General features: G+C 42.7%; 1 protein-coding gene across 1 annotated transcript in view; it reads left to right on the top strand.

Annotated features, from left to right (window-relative positions):
• Positions 1 to 16,261, top strand: part of PHAF1 (phagophore assembly factor 1) — a 59,659-nt gene extending 43,398 nt beyond the window's left edge. The window contains exons 11-17 of the mRNA XM_087728459.1: positions 1,600 to 1,683; positions 4,499 to 4,581; positions 5,686 to 5,729; positions 7,857 to 7,900; positions 9,008 to 9,066; positions 10,490 to 10,562; positions 13,790 to 16,261. Of these exons, the coding sequence (XP_087584585.1) occupies positions 1,600 to 1,683; positions 4,499 to 4,581; positions 5,686 to 5,729; positions 7,857 to 7,900; positions 9,008 to 9,066; positions 10,490 to 10,562; positions 13,790 to 13,879 (477 nt within the window). The 3' untranslated portion in view covers positions 13,880 to 16,261. The remainder of the gene's footprint in view (positions 1 to 1,599; positions 1,684 to 4,498; positions 4,582 to 5,685; positions 5,730 to 7,856; positions 7,901 to 9,007; positions 9,067 to 10,489; positions 10,563 to 13,789) is intronic.
• Positions 16,262 to 17,923: the final 1,662 nt, after the last annotated feature.

Below are 17,923 nucleotides of genomic sequence, written 5' to 3'. Positions count from 1 at the left end.
TTCCCGAAAATAAGACCTCCCCGGATAATAAGCCCAATTGGGCTTTCGAGCGCATGCACTAAGATAAGCCCTCCCCTGAAAATATTGCAACACAGCAGCAGCCATGAGGTGACTACGCTCGCCGCCTCCTGCACCTCAAAAAATAATAAGACCTCCCCGAAAATAAGGCCAAGCGCTTATTTCGTGAGTCAAAAGAAAATAAGACCTTGTTTTATTTTCGGGGAAACGCAGTAAGTACCCCATTTTACATTTTCTTCAGCTTTTCAGTGAATCACTGCAGTTGTTAAGTTAGTAACACGCTTGTTAAAGTGAATCTGGCTTCCCCGTTGATTTTGCTTGTCAGAAGTTCGTAAAAGGTGATCCCATGACCTCAGGACACTGCAACTGTCAGGCCTGCCTCCTTCAATATCCAAGAAAGAAAAACCTCAACTCCGTTTCAATAGAGTGAAAGTACTTTTACTAGATATGAATTGAACGCAGCCAAAAGGATCTGAACCAAAAAGGCGCGAACAAGTACATGCCAAATGATTGCCCAGCCCCCTCCCTCCAATTGCCCCAGCCTAGTGTCCAATCCGCAACTCTCTAAGGTGTCATGTGGGGTGCATCTTCAAAGGGCCTCATCAGGTTGGTATGCGAGACGGTTGGCCTTGACCAAGTCCAAACACCGGCCATCAGAATGTGCAGAAGATGGTGAGAACAAAACTCCCTTTCCCAATACCATGCCCCCACCCTCCCCATTTCTGTGGCAGCCGATAGCAAGCAAGCAAAGCAGAGGCGGGCAGCAGCCATCATAAATGTGAGTCAGATGCCAAGTGCCTGGATTTTGATCATGTGACCATGTGAAGTGTGAAAAGCAGTCACGATTCTTCAGTGCTGTTGTAACTTCAAATGGTCACTAAATGAACTGTCGTTAAGTTGACGACTACCTGTGTTCTGTTTAGTCTTCATGAATTTTCCCTGCCTCTATCTTTCAGTGAAATGTTTTTCATGTCATTTTAATTTATTGAGTGTTGCAGGGTTTTTTATTGTGTGCAGAAAGCGGCCTATGGATAGCTGTTGTTTCCCACTCAATACAGGGAGGGAGTCTTGTGACTTAACAATCAAAATTGACCACAATATTTCTGTTGATAAGCAAGGCAAGTTGTTAAGAGAGTTTGGCCCCATTTTATGAGAACAAGGGAGTTTTGTCCCCCTTTTTGCCACTGCTATTAAGTGAATCACTGCGGCTGTTGTTAACATGGCTGGCTGAGGAATTCTTTTATTTATTTATTTTGTTTTGTTTGTCAAGCATGTATGAGAAAACAAGTGTGAATATAACATATAAACATATGAGTATAAACATGGACATGAACACAGGAAATGGGGACAAATAATGGGACAGTAGGACAGGGACGGAAGGCATGCTGGTGCACTTATGCACGCCGCCTTTATGGACCTCTTAGGAATGGGGTGAGCTCCACGGTAGACAGTTTGAGGTTAAAATTATGGGGGTAAATGTCATTTAATCTATTCAAAGCTTAAGGCTCCCTTTTCCCAATATGTGCCAGCTACTATTAAGCTTGAAAAATGAAGCTGTTTCTTATTTTTTTTTGCAAACAGATGAAAATCCATTCACCTTCACCTCACAAACAAGTCCCTTCGAAGTGCAACGATTTTTTCTTCAACTACTTCACACTTGGAGTGGTGAGTTAACGATGGGGTTAGTACACGCCACCAAACCATGTTTGTTTAACCATCAACACAAGCGGCCAGGGTCACCCAGTATGCTGAACCACGTCACCTGAGTACTAGCATGACCTGAGTATGACTGGTCAAAGTCCCAGGGCCAAAAGGCAGCTCCTGGATCTGCAACGCCACCAGATGTTCACACGAGGGCCTCCATAAACTCAATAAATGAATGAGAAAAGCCAGACTTTCCACCCGAGAGTAAAATCCGGTAAGATCTTCATAGCTTTCGCTTAAGAAGAGAGTTATGGAAGTGCCACACTTGACATCATGTGAAGTTGCGTGCCAGCTGGTTGTAAAACTAGCAGATGGTTTGGCTGCTCATTTTTGAATTCATACTTTTTTCAAGCATGGAATAATGTAGAACAAACAGATGCCTATAAAGATGCTCAGCCCTCCAGGTCATGGTTGTCCCAAAGGTGCTTTTTCAAGAGGCAACTGGACTTTCTGGTTTTTCTCTGAAGAAGGTTCTTGGATGAGAAGCGAAACGTCTTCAAACACAAAAAACAGAAAGTCCCTTGAAAAAGCACCTTTAGGATAGAACCAACAGGGTGGGAAAGGACCCTGGAGGTCTTCTAGTCCAACCCTGCTCAAGGAATGAGACCTTATGCTCTCCTGGACAATTGATTGACCATTCTCATCTTAAAAACCTCCAGTTGATGGAGCATCCACAAATTCCTGAGGAAAGCCATTATTACCCTAGTTAATTGTTCTCACTCTCGAGAAATTTCTCCTTCATTCCAGTTTAAACTAGACATACCTAGTTTCCTTAGCCATTCATCATATGTTTTAGCCTCCAGTCCCCTTCGTTACTCTTCTCTGAACTCTTTCTAGAGGAGAGGTGTCAAACTTGATTTTATTGAGAGCCACATCAGGATTGTGTTTGACATCGGAGGGCTGAGAGGGGGAGCAGGGGGCGTGGCCAGCTCGACGTCACTCATGTCAGGGGCGCCTGTGGCGGCCTGAGTACTCTGGCAGCAAGAACATGCTCCTGAGCTCCGTTTTCAGCTGCGATAGCCTCCTGCAACCCTCTGCCACCGAAAACACTTACATTTGTGGACACAAGGTAGAGATCTGTGTGCAGTCCTCGGGAGCTCCATTTTTGCTGGCATTGCGCTCTGGTCCTTCGCTGTTTCCAGGGCGGCCCCACAGGCCAGATCTAAGCACCCTGCAGGCCGGATGCAGCCCACGGGCCTTGAGTTTGACACCCCTGTTGTAGAGTCGCAACATACTTTTTTGTATCATGGTGACCAAAACTTTACTTTTACTTTACCTTTGCTTCACTTTTGCTTTACTTTTACTTTACTTTTACAGTTTACTTTTGCTTTACTTTTACTTTTTACTTTTGCTTTACTTTTGCTTTTTACTTTTACTTTACTTTTACTTTACTTTACTTTTACTTTACTTTTACTTTGCTTTTGCTTTGCTTTTGCTTTGCTTTTGCTTTGCTTTTGCTTTGCTTTTGCTTTGCTTTTGCTTTGCTTTTGCTTTGCTTTTGCTTTTACTTTTACTTTTACTTTTACTTTACTTCTTTTACTTTACTTTTACTTTACTTCTTTTACTTTACTTTTACTTTACTTCTTTTACTTTACTTTTACTTTACTTCTTTTACTTTACTTTTACTTTTACTTTATTGTCATTATATGTATGTACACAGTATACACATACAATGAAATTCACATAACACCCAGAGACCAGGCCCAACACACATAACAATCCCAAATAAACCCCTATCCACCAAAAAAATTCCCCGCCCCTAAACCCCCAAGCATCCACACAACAGCCAAGTAGTGCTGTCCAACAGCTCACTGATGGTGACCCTTTAGTTCATTGTTGAGTGCAATGATAGCTCTGGGATAAAAGCTATTCAGGAGATGTGTAGTCCTAGTTTGAATTCTTCTGTATCTTCTGCCAGAAGGCAACAGTCTAAAAAGATTGTAAGCAGGATGGGAAAAGTCTCTGAGAATGTTATGCAACTTCCTCAAACAGCGAGATGCGAAGATGTCATTCAGGGCTGGTAGCTGGAGCCCAGGGATATTCTGGGCAGTTTTAATGCTTCTCTGTAGAACTTTTTTGTTTGCTGCAGAGCTGCTCCCATACCATGCAAGAATGCTGTATGTCAGGATACTCTCAATGGTGCTGCGATAGTAGGACAGAAGTAGATGCTGAGATAGATTTATCTTCCTGAGCATTCTCAGGAAGTACAGCCTCTTCTGTGCTTTCTTCACAAGCATGTTAGCATTCATAGTCCATGAGAGGTCCTCCGAGATATAAATGCCCACAAATTTAAAACAATCCAACCCTCTCCACCTCCTCGCCATTTATGTACAATGGTAAATGTACATCTCTCTGATGCAATATAAAGCAGTATAAAGCAGTATTATCCCTTTACGTAATCTTGAAACTATCCCTCTGCTGATGTAGCCTAGGACTGCATTGGCTTTTTTTTTGGCAGCTGCAGTGCAGCTTATATTTAAGTGGTTGTCAACTAGGACAGCTGGATCCCTCCCATAGTTAATACTGTTGAGTCAGGTACATGTTGACTGACGTGTAGGGTGTTAACAATAATTTAAACAGGTCAATTGATCTCTCTCTCTCTCTTTCTCTCTCTCTTTCTCTCTCTCTCTTTCTCTCTCTCTCTCCAATGAGAATATATCTGCTGAATATAACTCACTTAAGTGTAGTAACTTTTAGTTAGTTGTAGTACTTGTAGTACAACTACTTGTAGTAATTACTTGTACTAATTTTTCCCTGTCCTGGTTTTCTCCCACAGGATATCCTTTTTGATGCAAATACGCATAGAGTAAAGAAATTTGTTTTGCATACCAATTATCCTGGTCATTATAACTTTAACATGTGAGTAAAAAGCTCTTATATGCCCCCATTTTCTATTTCAGTTTGAAAAGTTATGGGCTAGGGCAGTGGCCCACCACCTTTTTGCAGCTTGGCAGCTGTGCTGAGAGGGAGAAGGAGGGGAACAGGCCTTCCGCTCATGTGATGAGCTGAGCTGCCACACTATCCCACCTCTCGCACGGCCCAGTTTTGAATAGGCCACGGCCTGGTAGTTGGTGATGCCCGAGCTAGAGGATGGATGTGCCAGGGCCTAGAAATTTTGTGCTTTGCTGGATTTCCACCAATGGAAACACACAATGCCTAATTTATCGTTTCTAAATCTTCATCAAACATTTGAATAAGGATTCTGACTTTTCCAAAAAAAATTCCCAAGACAGTCAAAAGCTTTTTATCTTCTTATTCCATGAAATAGAGCCAGTCCTCCCTTAAGGACCAAAATTGAGCCCAGGAATTGTGGGTGTAAGTTGTTCTAGTCTTTAAGCGGCCCACCATGTTACTTGGTTCAATTTTACACCATTTTGTATGACAGTTGTAAAGCAAGTCCCTGCAGTTGTTAAGCAAATCAGGTGGTGGCTAAGCAAATCCATTTTTTTTCCGAATGGGCATTTTTTGCCAGAAATGTCAAAAACCATGGTCACATGATTGTGAGATGATTGGAAAATGGATGCTGATATTCATAGTGAATATTCTTACAAGATCCATGCAAGACTGCAGATTATAAAACGTGCATTTCACCTTTGAACCTTTTTGAATATGAAATATATTTCAAGTGTCAGACCACACACACACACACACACACACACACACACACACACACACACACACAGAGAGGCTTTCAAGCCTTGAAACAGATATTTTGAGTGTGAAATGGGTTGTTTTGGAGCTTAGAATCCACCTTTTGAATTCAAAACAAGGCGCTATGAATTCAGAACAGTTCAACTTAAACACAATTTATTTAGAGCAGGCTGGGGAATTCTGGGAGTTGAAGTCCACCAGTCTTAAAAGTTGCCAAAGTTGGACATTCTAATTTAGACTCAAGTATTTTTCAAAATAAAACTCCTGTTTATGATTGTACTTTCTTCTAACTCCTTGATTCCACTCTTGCAGTTATCACCGTTGTGAATTCAAGATCCCACTCGTTATTAAACGAGGTAAGAAAGAAGAATATTTGGCAAAAGATGCATGTGAATGAAAACATCTACCATGAATGAATGATTCTATGATTGTAGGCCATTTTTAATGTGTTCTAAAAAAAGGTTTTAACAAAGCAAAGTTAAGGGTAAACCCAAAGTTACGGCGTGTGAAGCTAAGACTTTTAAGTTCAATATGGCCAACAACATGGGGGAATTTACAAAAGATTTAAAAAACAAAACAGAAAGATGAAAACTAACACTCACATCCTAGTATATCCCCTTGGTGTATGAGGTAGTCCTCGACTTACAACCACAGTTGAGCCGAAAAGTGAGATGGTTGTTAAGTGGGTGTTGTCCCATATTTTACGGCCTTCCTTGCCACAGTTGGGAAGTGGGTCCCTGTAATTGTTTTTTAGTAACACGGTCATTAAGTGAGACTGGCTTCCACATGGACTTTGCTTCTTAGAAGGATTGCAAAAGGTGATCACATGACCCCGCGACACTGCAACCGTCATAAATATGAGTCAGTTGCTAAGCATCTGATTTTGATCACATGATTGTGGGAATGCTGTAGTGGTCGTAAGTGTGAAAAGCATTCAACATCAATACTCACACTTCAGGAAATATTTAAAGAAACCTCGATGAACTTTATCAAAAACTTTTCTGCTGTCCCAAAGGTGTTTTTTTTCAAAAGGCAACTGGGACTTCGTTTTTCCCTGAAGATGTTTCACTTCTCATCCAAGAAGCTTCTTCGGTTCTTTTTTTTTTTAGTTCCAAGTTTTTAATTTTTTATAAATATATGAAACCAATGCATGAACAGTGTGGCACCTGGGTGTGAGACATTCTAATAGAAATAAAACTAGTAAAGTTAATCATAATTATTACATTCATTCCATTTATGTATTTCTAATAATAATACACATTTATAATAGGTTGCAATCTATCATTGTTCAATTGTCCCATGTTTTCTCTTGTCGTTACTTCCATTTTATTATATAAACGTTGTCAATCAGAAAGGTCAGCAGTTTGGTGGTTCAAATCCCTAGCGCCGAGTAATGGAGTGAACTGCCGTTACTTGTCCCAGCTTCTGCCAACCTAGCAGTTCGAAAGCACGTAAAAAATGCAAGTAGAAAAACAGGAACCACCTTTGGTGGGAAGGTAACAGCATTCCGTGCAACTTCTGTGTTTAGTCATCCTGGCCACATGACCACAGAGACGTCTTCGGGCAGCGCTGGTTCTTTGGCTTTGAAACAGAGATCAGCACCGCCCCCTAGTGTCAGGAACAACTAACACATATGTGCGAGGGGAACCTTTACCTTGTATATACTAGTATTATCCCTTTTCTTATTTCTATCACTTATTCTAGCTTTTCATCATGTCACCCTTTATTAAAAGACTTTCTTTCTCCTGTCTAACATCTAATCATGTCACCTACCTAAAAAAGAGAGAGAGAGAGAGAAAAGCGAAAGCAAATCCGAACAACAACAAAAAAGAGAAATCATCCATTCATCGTCTCTTGCCCGCTTCGATACTTTCATTGCTATGCTTTAAGAGAGAGAGAAAAGGAAAAGGAAATCCAAGCAACAATTAAAAAAAAAGAAACATCATCATCTAGAGCAGTGTTTCTCAACCTTGGGGACTTTAAGTCCCGTGGACTTCAACTCCCAGAATTCTTAAAGTCCCCAAGGTTAAGAAACACTGATCTAGAGGCTTCTTCGGTTCTGGTTGGATGGTGGAGAATCCCAATACGACCCTGCCTATCTCCGGTTTACAACAGAGTCCTTTCCGCAGCTCCGAAAAGGTTCCCCACCCATTTGCACCATTTAGGTGACCCTGAAGGTACAGATAAACCTCCAAGTGGCCTCAGTGACTCTCAGGAAGAGTACTAATGACCAGATGACTGCAAGGAATACAGATCCTTCCATTCGCCACCATTCAGTCCGAACTGAAGAAGCTTCTTGGGTGAGAAGTGAAAGGTCTTCAAGGAAAAACGAAGGAAGCCCAGTTGCCTTTTTAAAAAGCACCTTTGGGGACAACCTGGATGATGGAGAACCTCTGTAGATATTCCTTTTCTGCTCTGGGCATTCGCTAGGAGGAATGTGCTGCTGACATGTAAACTTACTTTTTTTCTCTCTCTCAAACTAGAAAGCACAGAGTCACAGACGGAAACCTGCACAACGTACAGCAAGGTAAATCACAAAGAGGAGATTCTTTGAACAGCCCTGACCTTTACAGGTGTTTTATTTGTGGGTTTTTTTTTGTCCAGGTTAATAGGTGGTTGTTGTTGTTAGTTGCGAAGTCGTGTCTGACCCATCACGACCCCATGGGCAACGTTCCTCCAGGCCAGGGGTCCTCAAATTCTTTAAACAGGGGGCCAATTCACGGTCCCTCAAACTGTTGGGGGGGGCGTGGCTTGGTGGTCATGTGACAGGGGCGTGGCCAATTTAGCAGTCCAAACAATACACACAAATTAAACTTTAATTTGTTTTGCTCCTAGGGTGGAAAGCAGGTTAGTGAAGGGATGTGGCTGCCTTAGGGTGTGTATGAGGGACCTGTTTATCTATCTATATTCATCCATCCATCCATCCATCCATCCATCCATCCATCCATCCATCCATCCATCCATCCATCCATCCATCCATCCATCTATCTATCTATCTATCTATCTATCTATCTATCTATCTCCTTCCTCTCCTCTCTCTCTCTCTGGAGGCTGGGGAGGCCAAAAGCCCGTGGGCTGTAGTTTGAGAACCCCTACTCCAGGCCTTCCTATTCTCTACCATTCCCCAGAGGCAGCAGTGGGTTGACAATTTTTATTATTACCTGTTCGGGCACGCTTGCACACGGGTGTGATGCTTCTGAGCATGCCGAAGCATACCTGCATTGGGCAGGTAGGCAGAGCCTCCTGCCGCTGCTACTACCAGTTCTCTCGATCCGGGGTGAACCAGGAGCAACCCACCTCTGCCCAGAGGTTAATAGGAGGGGTGCTGAAAAAGGCCATTTTACATGGGGTCTGAGAAGAATCAGGGGAGCGGGGTTGATGGATTCATAGCAGAACACAGCTTACTTTCAGATATTTGCAGTTTTTTAAGTTTCCAGGGAGGTCAAAGAAAGAGCAGGCTTAGCCAGAAACGAGACAGCTGTTGGGTCTCCACTGAGAGACGTTCGCACTTCTTCCAAAATGGCACCTGAATTCTGGAAACGAGATGCACTCAGAACCTTTTTTCAGTTTGTTTTTAAATAAGGACATTCACAACGGGCTTCGTTCTCTTCATTTCCTTTTTTTTTTCTTGTAGTGGGATAATATTCAAGAGCTTCTTGGACATCCTGTGGAAAAACCTGTAGTTCTTCACAGGTAAAATAAATAAATAAAAAGGATTTCTTTTGGGAAGAAATAGCATGCCTTGCCAGCGAGAGATTGAAAAGTAAAATGCAGCTCCAAAAATACTATTGAGGCGCTGGAAGGGGATAGATTCTAGATTATTTAGTACTGCTGCAGAATATTACTCAGTGTTCATTTGGGGTCATGCAAAACTCAATCAGAATAGAATACAGAATGGAAAGGACTTTAAGGTCTTCTAGTCCAACCCTCTGTTCAAGCAGGAGACCTTATATTATTCCAGACAAATGTCTGACCTATCTCTTATTGAAAACCTCCAGTGATGGAGCACCCAGCACTTCTGAAGGCAAGTTGTTCCTTCTTTTCTCTAGCCAGGGGTCAGCAAACTGCAGCTCTGGAGCCGCATGTGGCTCTTTCCTCCCTCTGCTGCGGCTCCGCCACCAGTCGGCGCCACAATTTTGAGAGGAGCTTCCAGTGGGGGGTGGGGGGAGAGAAGCACAGTGCGCCAGGAGAAGACTCTATGGCAAGGGGAGGGTTTTCCAGTTGTCTCCGCAATTGATAGGCTTTCGGTTATGACAGGCAGAGGACAAAGTACGCCACTTTAGGAGGAGACTCTATGGTGGGGGAACTGAACTTCCGGTCAGCTCCATAATTGAACAGGGGGCTTACGGTTAGGACCTTTGTGGCTCCCGGTGTTTTCTTTTCTGTGGGAAATGGGTCCAAATGGCTCTTTGACTGCTTTAAGTTTGCCGACCCCTGGGCTAGACCAGCCATACCTAATACCTGCAACTGTTCTTCAACCATTCTGCAACCATTGTTGGTTGGCAGGTGTTATGGAGAGAAGCCTCAAGGGCAGGGAGTCATCCAATTCTGATTATAATAGAACCTGCCCACCACAGTCGTAACTAGCACTAGCAATGGCCCTTAGACTTATATGCCGCTTCACAGTGCTTTCCAGTCCTCTCTAAGCGATTTAAAGAGTCAGCCTATTTGCCCCCAACAATCCTGGTCCTCATTTTACCCACCTCGGAAAGATGGAAGGCTGAGTCAACCTTGAGCCGGTCAGGATCGAACTGCTGGCAATTGGCAGAGTTAGCCTGTATTCTAAGCCACTTTAACTCCAAATGATCACTAAAGGAATGGTTATAATTACCTGTACTTTTGGAAATCCACCTTCACTATTATTTTGCTTGTTGAATAACGTGCCTCACGACAGAATTTATGACTTCCTGAATAATTCATAGCATAGCAAAGAATGTGAAGCTTTTGCATTTTGGGGAAGTTCATAACATGACTTCGAGGCCAGTAAAGTATACATTGCGAAATAGCACCGCGTGTTGGAAAATTCAGCATTCCTACAAGGGTGGTTTTTCGTTCTCAGCTGAGGTTTGCTTTCATACAGCTGGCAAACATAAACTTCCTACTTTCATTTCTGCAGGTCGTCCTCTCCGAACAACACAAATCCATTTGGGTCAACCTTTTGTTTCGGATTACAACGGATGATCTTTGAGGTGAGAAAAGCTACAGTCAGTTAGAATTGGTTTGAAATATAGATAAATGTATGTGTGTGTGTATGTGCGTGTGTGTATGTGTGTTCTAACCTAGGCTTCCTGAGACAGTAAAAAACACACGCTTAGTCCCCAAAACCCTCTTTATTTCAACGGCTGTGAATTATGTTCATTCACAGCTCGTAATGAGTCACAAATAGTTTGTAAAGGGTCCAACAGAAGTCTGCCACAGTCCTTCGGGATAAGGCTGATAAGCACCCACCTTTATCTCCCTTGAAATGCTGCCAAAGACCTAATTGGCAATTAGCTTGGCAAGGCCACACAGAGCACAGAGTCAAAACAGAGCTTCATAGTTTAAACTGAACAAAGCATGAACAAAGTTGCTTCCTGCAAAGGCTCACCTGCCTTTGCTCTTCCTTTATGCCCTATGGGAGGGGGCCAATCATCTCCAAGCCTTGCTCCCAAGTTGCCCCTTTGGTCTTAACTGTTCTTGCCTTCTGGCAGCTCTGCGCATGTGCGCACTGGGAACAGGTTCCCCCTGTTGCTCTGCCTTATTGCTGTCCAACTCTGGAGGCTCCAAAGGCGGCTGATAACTGTCAAACGGCCCTGGGCCCCTCTCTGCCTACACAGAGCCCTCATCCAAGCCTTCCCCAGACTCCAGGACTGGCCCATCTTCCTCCCCAACCTCCTCACTCTCCAACTCTGCTGCCAGCTCCATAGGCCGCCAGTAGACCACAACAGTATTTGTGTGTCTATATGTTTGTGTCTGTGTGTGTGCATGTGTATATACACGTACATATACCGTATTTTTCGGAGTATAAGATACACCTTTTTCCCTCAAAAAAGAGGCTGAAAATGTAGGTGTGTCATACATTGAATACAGCATTTTTTGCCTCCCGAAACTCCGCCCCCTTCATCAAAATGGCAGTGCAGAGCCTCTAGGAAGCTTTCAGAGTGCTTCAGGGGAGGGGAGAAATGAGCGAAGAACGGGCCATTTTTTGCTCAATTTTGCCCAGTCTCCAAGAGCACTCTATAACCCTCCTAAAGGCTATGCATGCCTCTTTTTTTGACAAAAAACAGGCCCATTTTTGCAAAAAACAGGCTATTTTTTGCTCTTTTTTGGCCCTCCACCACACACACCCCCAGGAGCACTATACAAACTTCCTAAAAGCTATCCGTGCCCTTTAAACAAAAAAAAACAGGCCCGTTTTTGTGAAAAACGGGCTGTTTTTGGGAGGTTTGCAGAATGCAAAACCTTTTTTTAAATTTGCCTCTTCAAAACCTAGGCGGGTCTTATACTGCAGTGCGTCTTATACTCTGAAAAAATACGGTATATACACACATACACACACATACATATATACATATACTTCGATGGATGGATGGATGGATGGATAGATAGAATTGATTGATTGATTGATTGATTGATTGATTGATTGATTTGAGGTAAGAAGGGCCACTAGGCATATTGGGTATATTTCCAAGTGTGTTGGTTTGTTCTACTTGCTTATTCCATAGAGAGGCTTCTCAATTCCACAATCATTACAAGCATTCAATATGCTATTATTGTCTTGAAATATTTTGCTTTCTTATCCCCCCCACTCCCTCCGGGGCTAAAGTTGCTTTATGATGACTTGATGGTATGTGTGAATGATAAGAGGCAGCTAAACACAAAGAAGTAACATGGGTGGATAAATATCTCAGGAAGGACCCTCCCTAGTTTTCTGCTCTGCAAAGGCAGCGGGGAGAAACTTAACTCTCTCTTACTTGCAAGAGTTTGTTAATATAACGTTGCAATAAAGTAGGTAGTCTTCGGTTAACAATGGTAATGGGTGATTTCCATTGCTAAGTGATGGCATTCGCTGTTGCCATCATTAACCAAGGATTGGGAGTCATTGAGAAAGTCCCAGGTCATATGAGCATTCATTTGCAGCCTTCCCTGCCAGCTTCTCAGCAGCCCAGCAGGCAGGTGAGTGTCTGCTTTTGGGTGGGAGGGGGGGGGGATGGCCGAAGAGGGGTGGTTTGAGTGCGGAGGGACCAAGGGTAGCTACTGCCGATGGGTGAAGATCTGGAGCAATTTAGCAGATCAATCTCCAACCTCCATTGCCGTCTTTCCTTTTGAGTTGCCTCTCAGAAGATGGCAGGGAAGGCTGCAGAGAACATTCACAAGAAAACAGGCAAGCTCAGAGAGCACCAAAGACCCATCATTCCAACCCTGAGCTACAAATATTCTCCTTTATTGCAACGTTCACATGACCATGGGGACTCCGGAACCATTATGAGCTGGTCAAGCGGCCAGATTGCAATCATGTGGCCTCAGAGATGCTGGGACAGCCAGAACTTAAGGATCTGATATAAGTGCCACTTTGTTGTGGCCCGTCGGCTGCTGGCTCCACCAGCAGCCAAATCGAAGGAGGAGGCGTGGGAGTGAGGGTTAGCATCAGGACAACCTGAGAGCTCCAAGTGGGAAGAGGGAATGGAGCTGTCAGAGACAGAGGTCTGGAGGTGGCTGATGAGGAAGAGGAGGAACAGGTGGGTCCAGTGCCTAATGTGTGGAAGGCAAAGGAGAGGAGAGCAGTGGAAATCTATGGGCTGACATTCCTAATAAAGGAATCGTTGATTTAATCTCAGAGTGGTTGTCGTGTTTGGGGAGCTGGGTCAGAACACACTTATTCAGCCCATCAAAACTTCAAACAGTCCCCGAACGAATGAACTTTAGATGAGGCTTGTTTGTAGTTTGACCAGGCATACTTCTTGTCTGGATGACCTCACAGGACTGACGTCCCTTTCCGTGGGATGGGCTGAGCCAGCCCTTCTCTGGGCCTTCTGGGCTGACCTTAAGGTGATGTGTGTCAGGTTTCCAAAAGATGCCCTAATTGATTCATGAGCCTCGAGCCAAGTTTCAAAAGAAAACCAGTCATTTATTACGGAGCACCATTTCGGCAATACCCTAACGCAGTCAGATCTAAGCCTCATTTGAATTATGGTTGAACTTTGCCCCTGTTTCCTCCCTCCCCTCAGTCTGTGTCATAAATCACATTCTCCAACGAGGTGCACCCCTCACAAACCTGCTGTAGTAATCTGAGATCCACCCTCTAGCCAAAGGTATGGGTGGAATGCGCTCCCCCCCCTTTCCTCACCATGGCAACTTTATGAATTGACAGTGCATTCTCTAGCTCCCAATCCCCTTGGCTGCCATATTGAATCTGTTGGCCGTCTCTTATTCGCAGGTGATGCAGAATAACCACATTGCGTCCGTCACGCTCTACGGCCCGGCCCGGCCCACCATCCAGACCAAGATCTTGGACCTCCCCCAGTGAGCAATACCCATTGAACCTAATGCTACACAATTCGCTCAGCGTGCCTTGAGTTGCTGCCCGCTTATCATACGGAAAAGCACGAAACGATGGAGAACGTGTGTGAGTGTGCGTGTTTATGGGAGAGAGAGAGAGAGAGAGAACAAGAAAGCTTGGCCCTCGCCATCTGTGGATGGCACAAGCTGAAAATCCTCTGAAGCTGAACCTTGCAGGACTTGGAGACAGTGGCAGAGGCAACACACACACACACACACAACTAGCTGGCACTACCATTAATCCTCTCTTCTTGCTTAGCCCTTGGAAGATACAGTATAAATGCAAAGAGTTTGGCTTTTAAGAGCTGGACAGGGGAGATGAGCTTTTAAAAAGAGCTCAGCAAGGAACTGCATATTTTAGAAGCACAATTGTCTTATCCTTGGGCATCTGAAAGCAGGTCTCTCTCTATATATATACATATTTTTCCCCCTTTCTTTCTCATCTGTGTTTGCGTCCCACGTTTTGAGAGTCGCGTTTCTGTGTTTTATTTTGCTTCTGGAAGGGAAAAAAAAGGAATAAGACAAGCATATAGGTGGATAAAGACTCACACAGAGCTCATGTATAGGTGTATATATAAAATTAAGTACATGAGTTTTTTGGTAGCTTGGGATATCCCCCCCGTCCCAGGCTCAACGTCCATAATTTCAGACATCCGATGTTGGAGACAAAGGAGCAAAGCAACCTAAAGACTCGGTGGTCATATATATGTACATATATATATATATATTTGCACTACATACACTTTAATTACTTGATAAGACCTTTTGAATTTTACTGAGTGCTGGGTGTGAGTGGAGGCTGGGGTAAGTGGTTTTTTTTTTTTTTTTTTTTTGTTTTGCCACACCTAAAACAGTGGAGGGGAAAATCCGATGCAATTTTTCTGCACTAACGTTTACTTGATGCAATGAAACAATTTTGTCTCCTGCCACATTCGGTGAACTAAAACCCCAGTTTCTTCCGGGATTGGAGGGGAGGAGGAACAAAAACTCGAGTTAGATGATTCCTACGAATCATGATGCTTTTAGGAAGAGTTTGGATATGTCGTTGTTTTTTTCCTCCCTTTTAATGCAAAACAGATAACTAATGTGCATTCTCAGAGGAATGATGTAGCTATCTTAAATGTCCGCAGTGTGACATGGATCTGATTTAGGACGTCTTGAAATCCCTCTTCCTTGTCCCGTAAACGAGGCTAGCGGGGAAATTGGGATGGTTTGAAACAGTTTCCTTTTTTTTCTCACATATATCCTGCTGAGATGAAACGGAAAACATGTCGCCTTAAGGGATTTTCCCCGAGAACTTTTCGAAGAGCACCAATTCCGGAGGAGAAATTTCTGAGTTGTCTTACTTGGAGCACAAGCAGAATGAGGACTGCCTCTCTCTTATTTTTTAATTTAATGCCAAAATTTTAGCCAAAGAGATCCTTAATCTAGTTTCAACATTTCTACATGTGTATAGATAGAAGTAGATAGGAATAGAGATATGTGTTGGGCAGGTCCACCTCCTCCGTCTGTAGCAGGGAAAAAATAATAATTCAGTGACTTCTAGTTAAAGAAAAGTTATTTAAAAGCTTGTTATTTCAAGAAGATTTTAAGGGACGCATGTGATTCTTTTGCTGCTTTTTATCTAAAAGAAAAAAGTAAATAATAAATGGTCTCGCTTTTCTTTCGATCGTAACCCTTTTTACAATAGCGGAGAGAATTTAAAAAACAAAAAGGCTGCGTAGAGAGACGTTTATAATTTTATCCCATTTTTTAATATTTTGGTGTAGCAACTTGTGATATAAATTATAGATGATTTTTGTGAGTTTTAAAACTGTGTGTAAATACAGATTTTTTTGTAAATACAAAAAAAAAACATTTTGTAATTTTAATTCTGTGTACAGCTAACGCACGTGTATAAATTTATTCGCAAATGAGGAATAGGGAATTTCAGAGTGTTAAAAAGTTAATGAATCCTGGACCGGTAGCAGGATCAATGTTGTGTGAGTTTGCTGTAAATTTGTGTGTGTGTGCGTGCGTGCGCGTGTGTTTGTGTCCCTCCTTTTTTTTGTCATTCGGTCCTCTATACACTGTTGGACTAATAAATAAATAAATGAATCAAGGAAGCCCCATTGGGCTAACGGGAAGAAATGGTTTAGGATGTACCTTTATTCTTAAATGTTTCTGCAAATCCTGTTTTTTTCCTTGGACAGTTGCTTGCTGAGACATTTCCTTTTCTTTTAGTATCCCATGAATTTGTGTTCTCCTGTAAATTCTCTGAAATGCGTTAACATCTAGCATGTACCTTAACAGGACAAATAAACAAGACTCAGTTGCTTGGTTTAGCTACGGTGGCTGAGTATATATATATATGTACTTTGCAATAAATGAGTCAGTCTTGGATTTATCTTCCCGCCTCGATCCTGCAGAAGGTGGGGAAACCTTTTCAGAGTTATCTTGTAAAGTAGATTAGGTTGTAAGAGATTTTGGCTGAGTAATCCTTGTGCAGTGCTCAAAGTTATGTTTCTTTAAGGCCAGGATTTCTTTAATACATTCTGTGAGCTGGTGTGTGTGCTCTACAGTCCTTGATTTACAACTTTTCATTTAGCCTACCAAGTAAATCACAATTCCAAAATATTCCAATCTCTGACAGTGTCTGTCTGACTCTCTGTGTGTATGTGTCTCCCTCTTTCTTTCTTTCTTTCTTTCTTTCTTTCTTTCTTTCTTTCTCTCTCTCTGTCTCTCTCTCTCTCTGTCTCTCTCTCTCTCTGTCTCTCTCATTTGTCTCTGTGTCTCACTGTCTCTGTCTCTGTGTGTCTCTCTGTGTGTCTCTCTCTTTCTGTCTGTCTGTCTCTTTCTGTCTCTCTGTGTCTCACTTGTCTGTGTGTGTGTGTGTGTGTCTCTTTGTGTGTCTCTCTCTCTGTCTCTCTGTCTCACTCTCTGTGTCTCTGTGTGTGTCTTTCTGTTTCTCTCTCTTTCTCTCTCTCTACCTCTGTCTCTCTCTCTCTCTTGCACGCACACACACCTCCAAGGACTCTTCCAGCTCTATGATTCTGTATTCTCACCATATCTTCCTAAGTTACCACCGTGCACGGAATCCTAATTATGGCTTGTTTGTTTTGGTGCACAGATTCATAACAACCATGTTGTGTGAACTGGATATAAATATTTACAGTCGTAAAAGATTATAAAATTATTGTTATCTTGCACATACTGCCATTTTCCCCCCACCTGAAGTACAATATTGGTTAAGCTAACCATGAAAATAGGAAAATGTTTTTCTCTCACTATTATTTATTTTTCTGGACGAATAATCTTGTCTGTTCTTTCTTAATTGGAAACAGATTCCCCCCCTGTGGTAAAATAATTAGATGATGTGATGTGACTTGCAAATTGATTTTAACTTTCTGATCTCTTTCCCCCCAAAACACTGGTGAAATCAGTTTCCCAGACCCTAAAGCTACCTTGGAAACTTTTTTTAAAGTTTCCCCCCCTTTTTGGTGCGTGCAAATCAAAGCAAAGATATTCCTTAAAGGAATCTGATCAGAGGGATCTAGAAAATAAATGGAGCACAATTATTTCTCCCACTGTAATTTAATTTTCCCAAAGTTTTTTTTCTGACTCATGAACACAGAAACAATGAATTTGAACAGTATTTATTAGATCATTTTAAAAAGCTCCCATCTTCAGCAACAAATTCAGGAAGGAAAAAGTTTTCCCTCCCTCCCTCCCTCCCTCCCTATCATTCATTACATCTCCCCTCTTCCCTTCTCTCCTTCCTTTCTTCCATCCATCACATCTTCCTCCCTCCCTCCCTTTCTTCTTTCCTTCCTTTTCTCCCCCCTCCTTCCCTTCTTCCCTAATTCCTTCCTTGCTTCCATTCCCATTCATTCAGTCACTCAAAAGTTTTCCTTCCTTCCCACACTCCCTCCCTCTCCCTCCCATTGGCAAAAGAGGCCTGTATAACACTGGGTCTTTTTCCCAAGCACAGCATTGCAAGCTTACCAAATAAATTGGACACGATGAAGTACTA

Source organism: Thamnophis sirtalis, unplaced genomic scaffold (genome assembly GCF_051295495.1).
Source record: "Thamnophis sirtalis isolate CommonGarterSnake01/CBP01778 unplaced genomic scaffold, rThaSir2_p1.2 scaffold_14, whole genome shotgun sequence".
Taxonomy (NCBI): Eukaryota; Metazoa; Chordata; class Lepidosauria; order Squamata; family Natricidae; genus Thamnophis; species Thamnophis sirtalis.
Note: the sequence above shows the minus strand (reverse complement) of the source record. Positions and strands in the feature narration are given on the sequence as shown.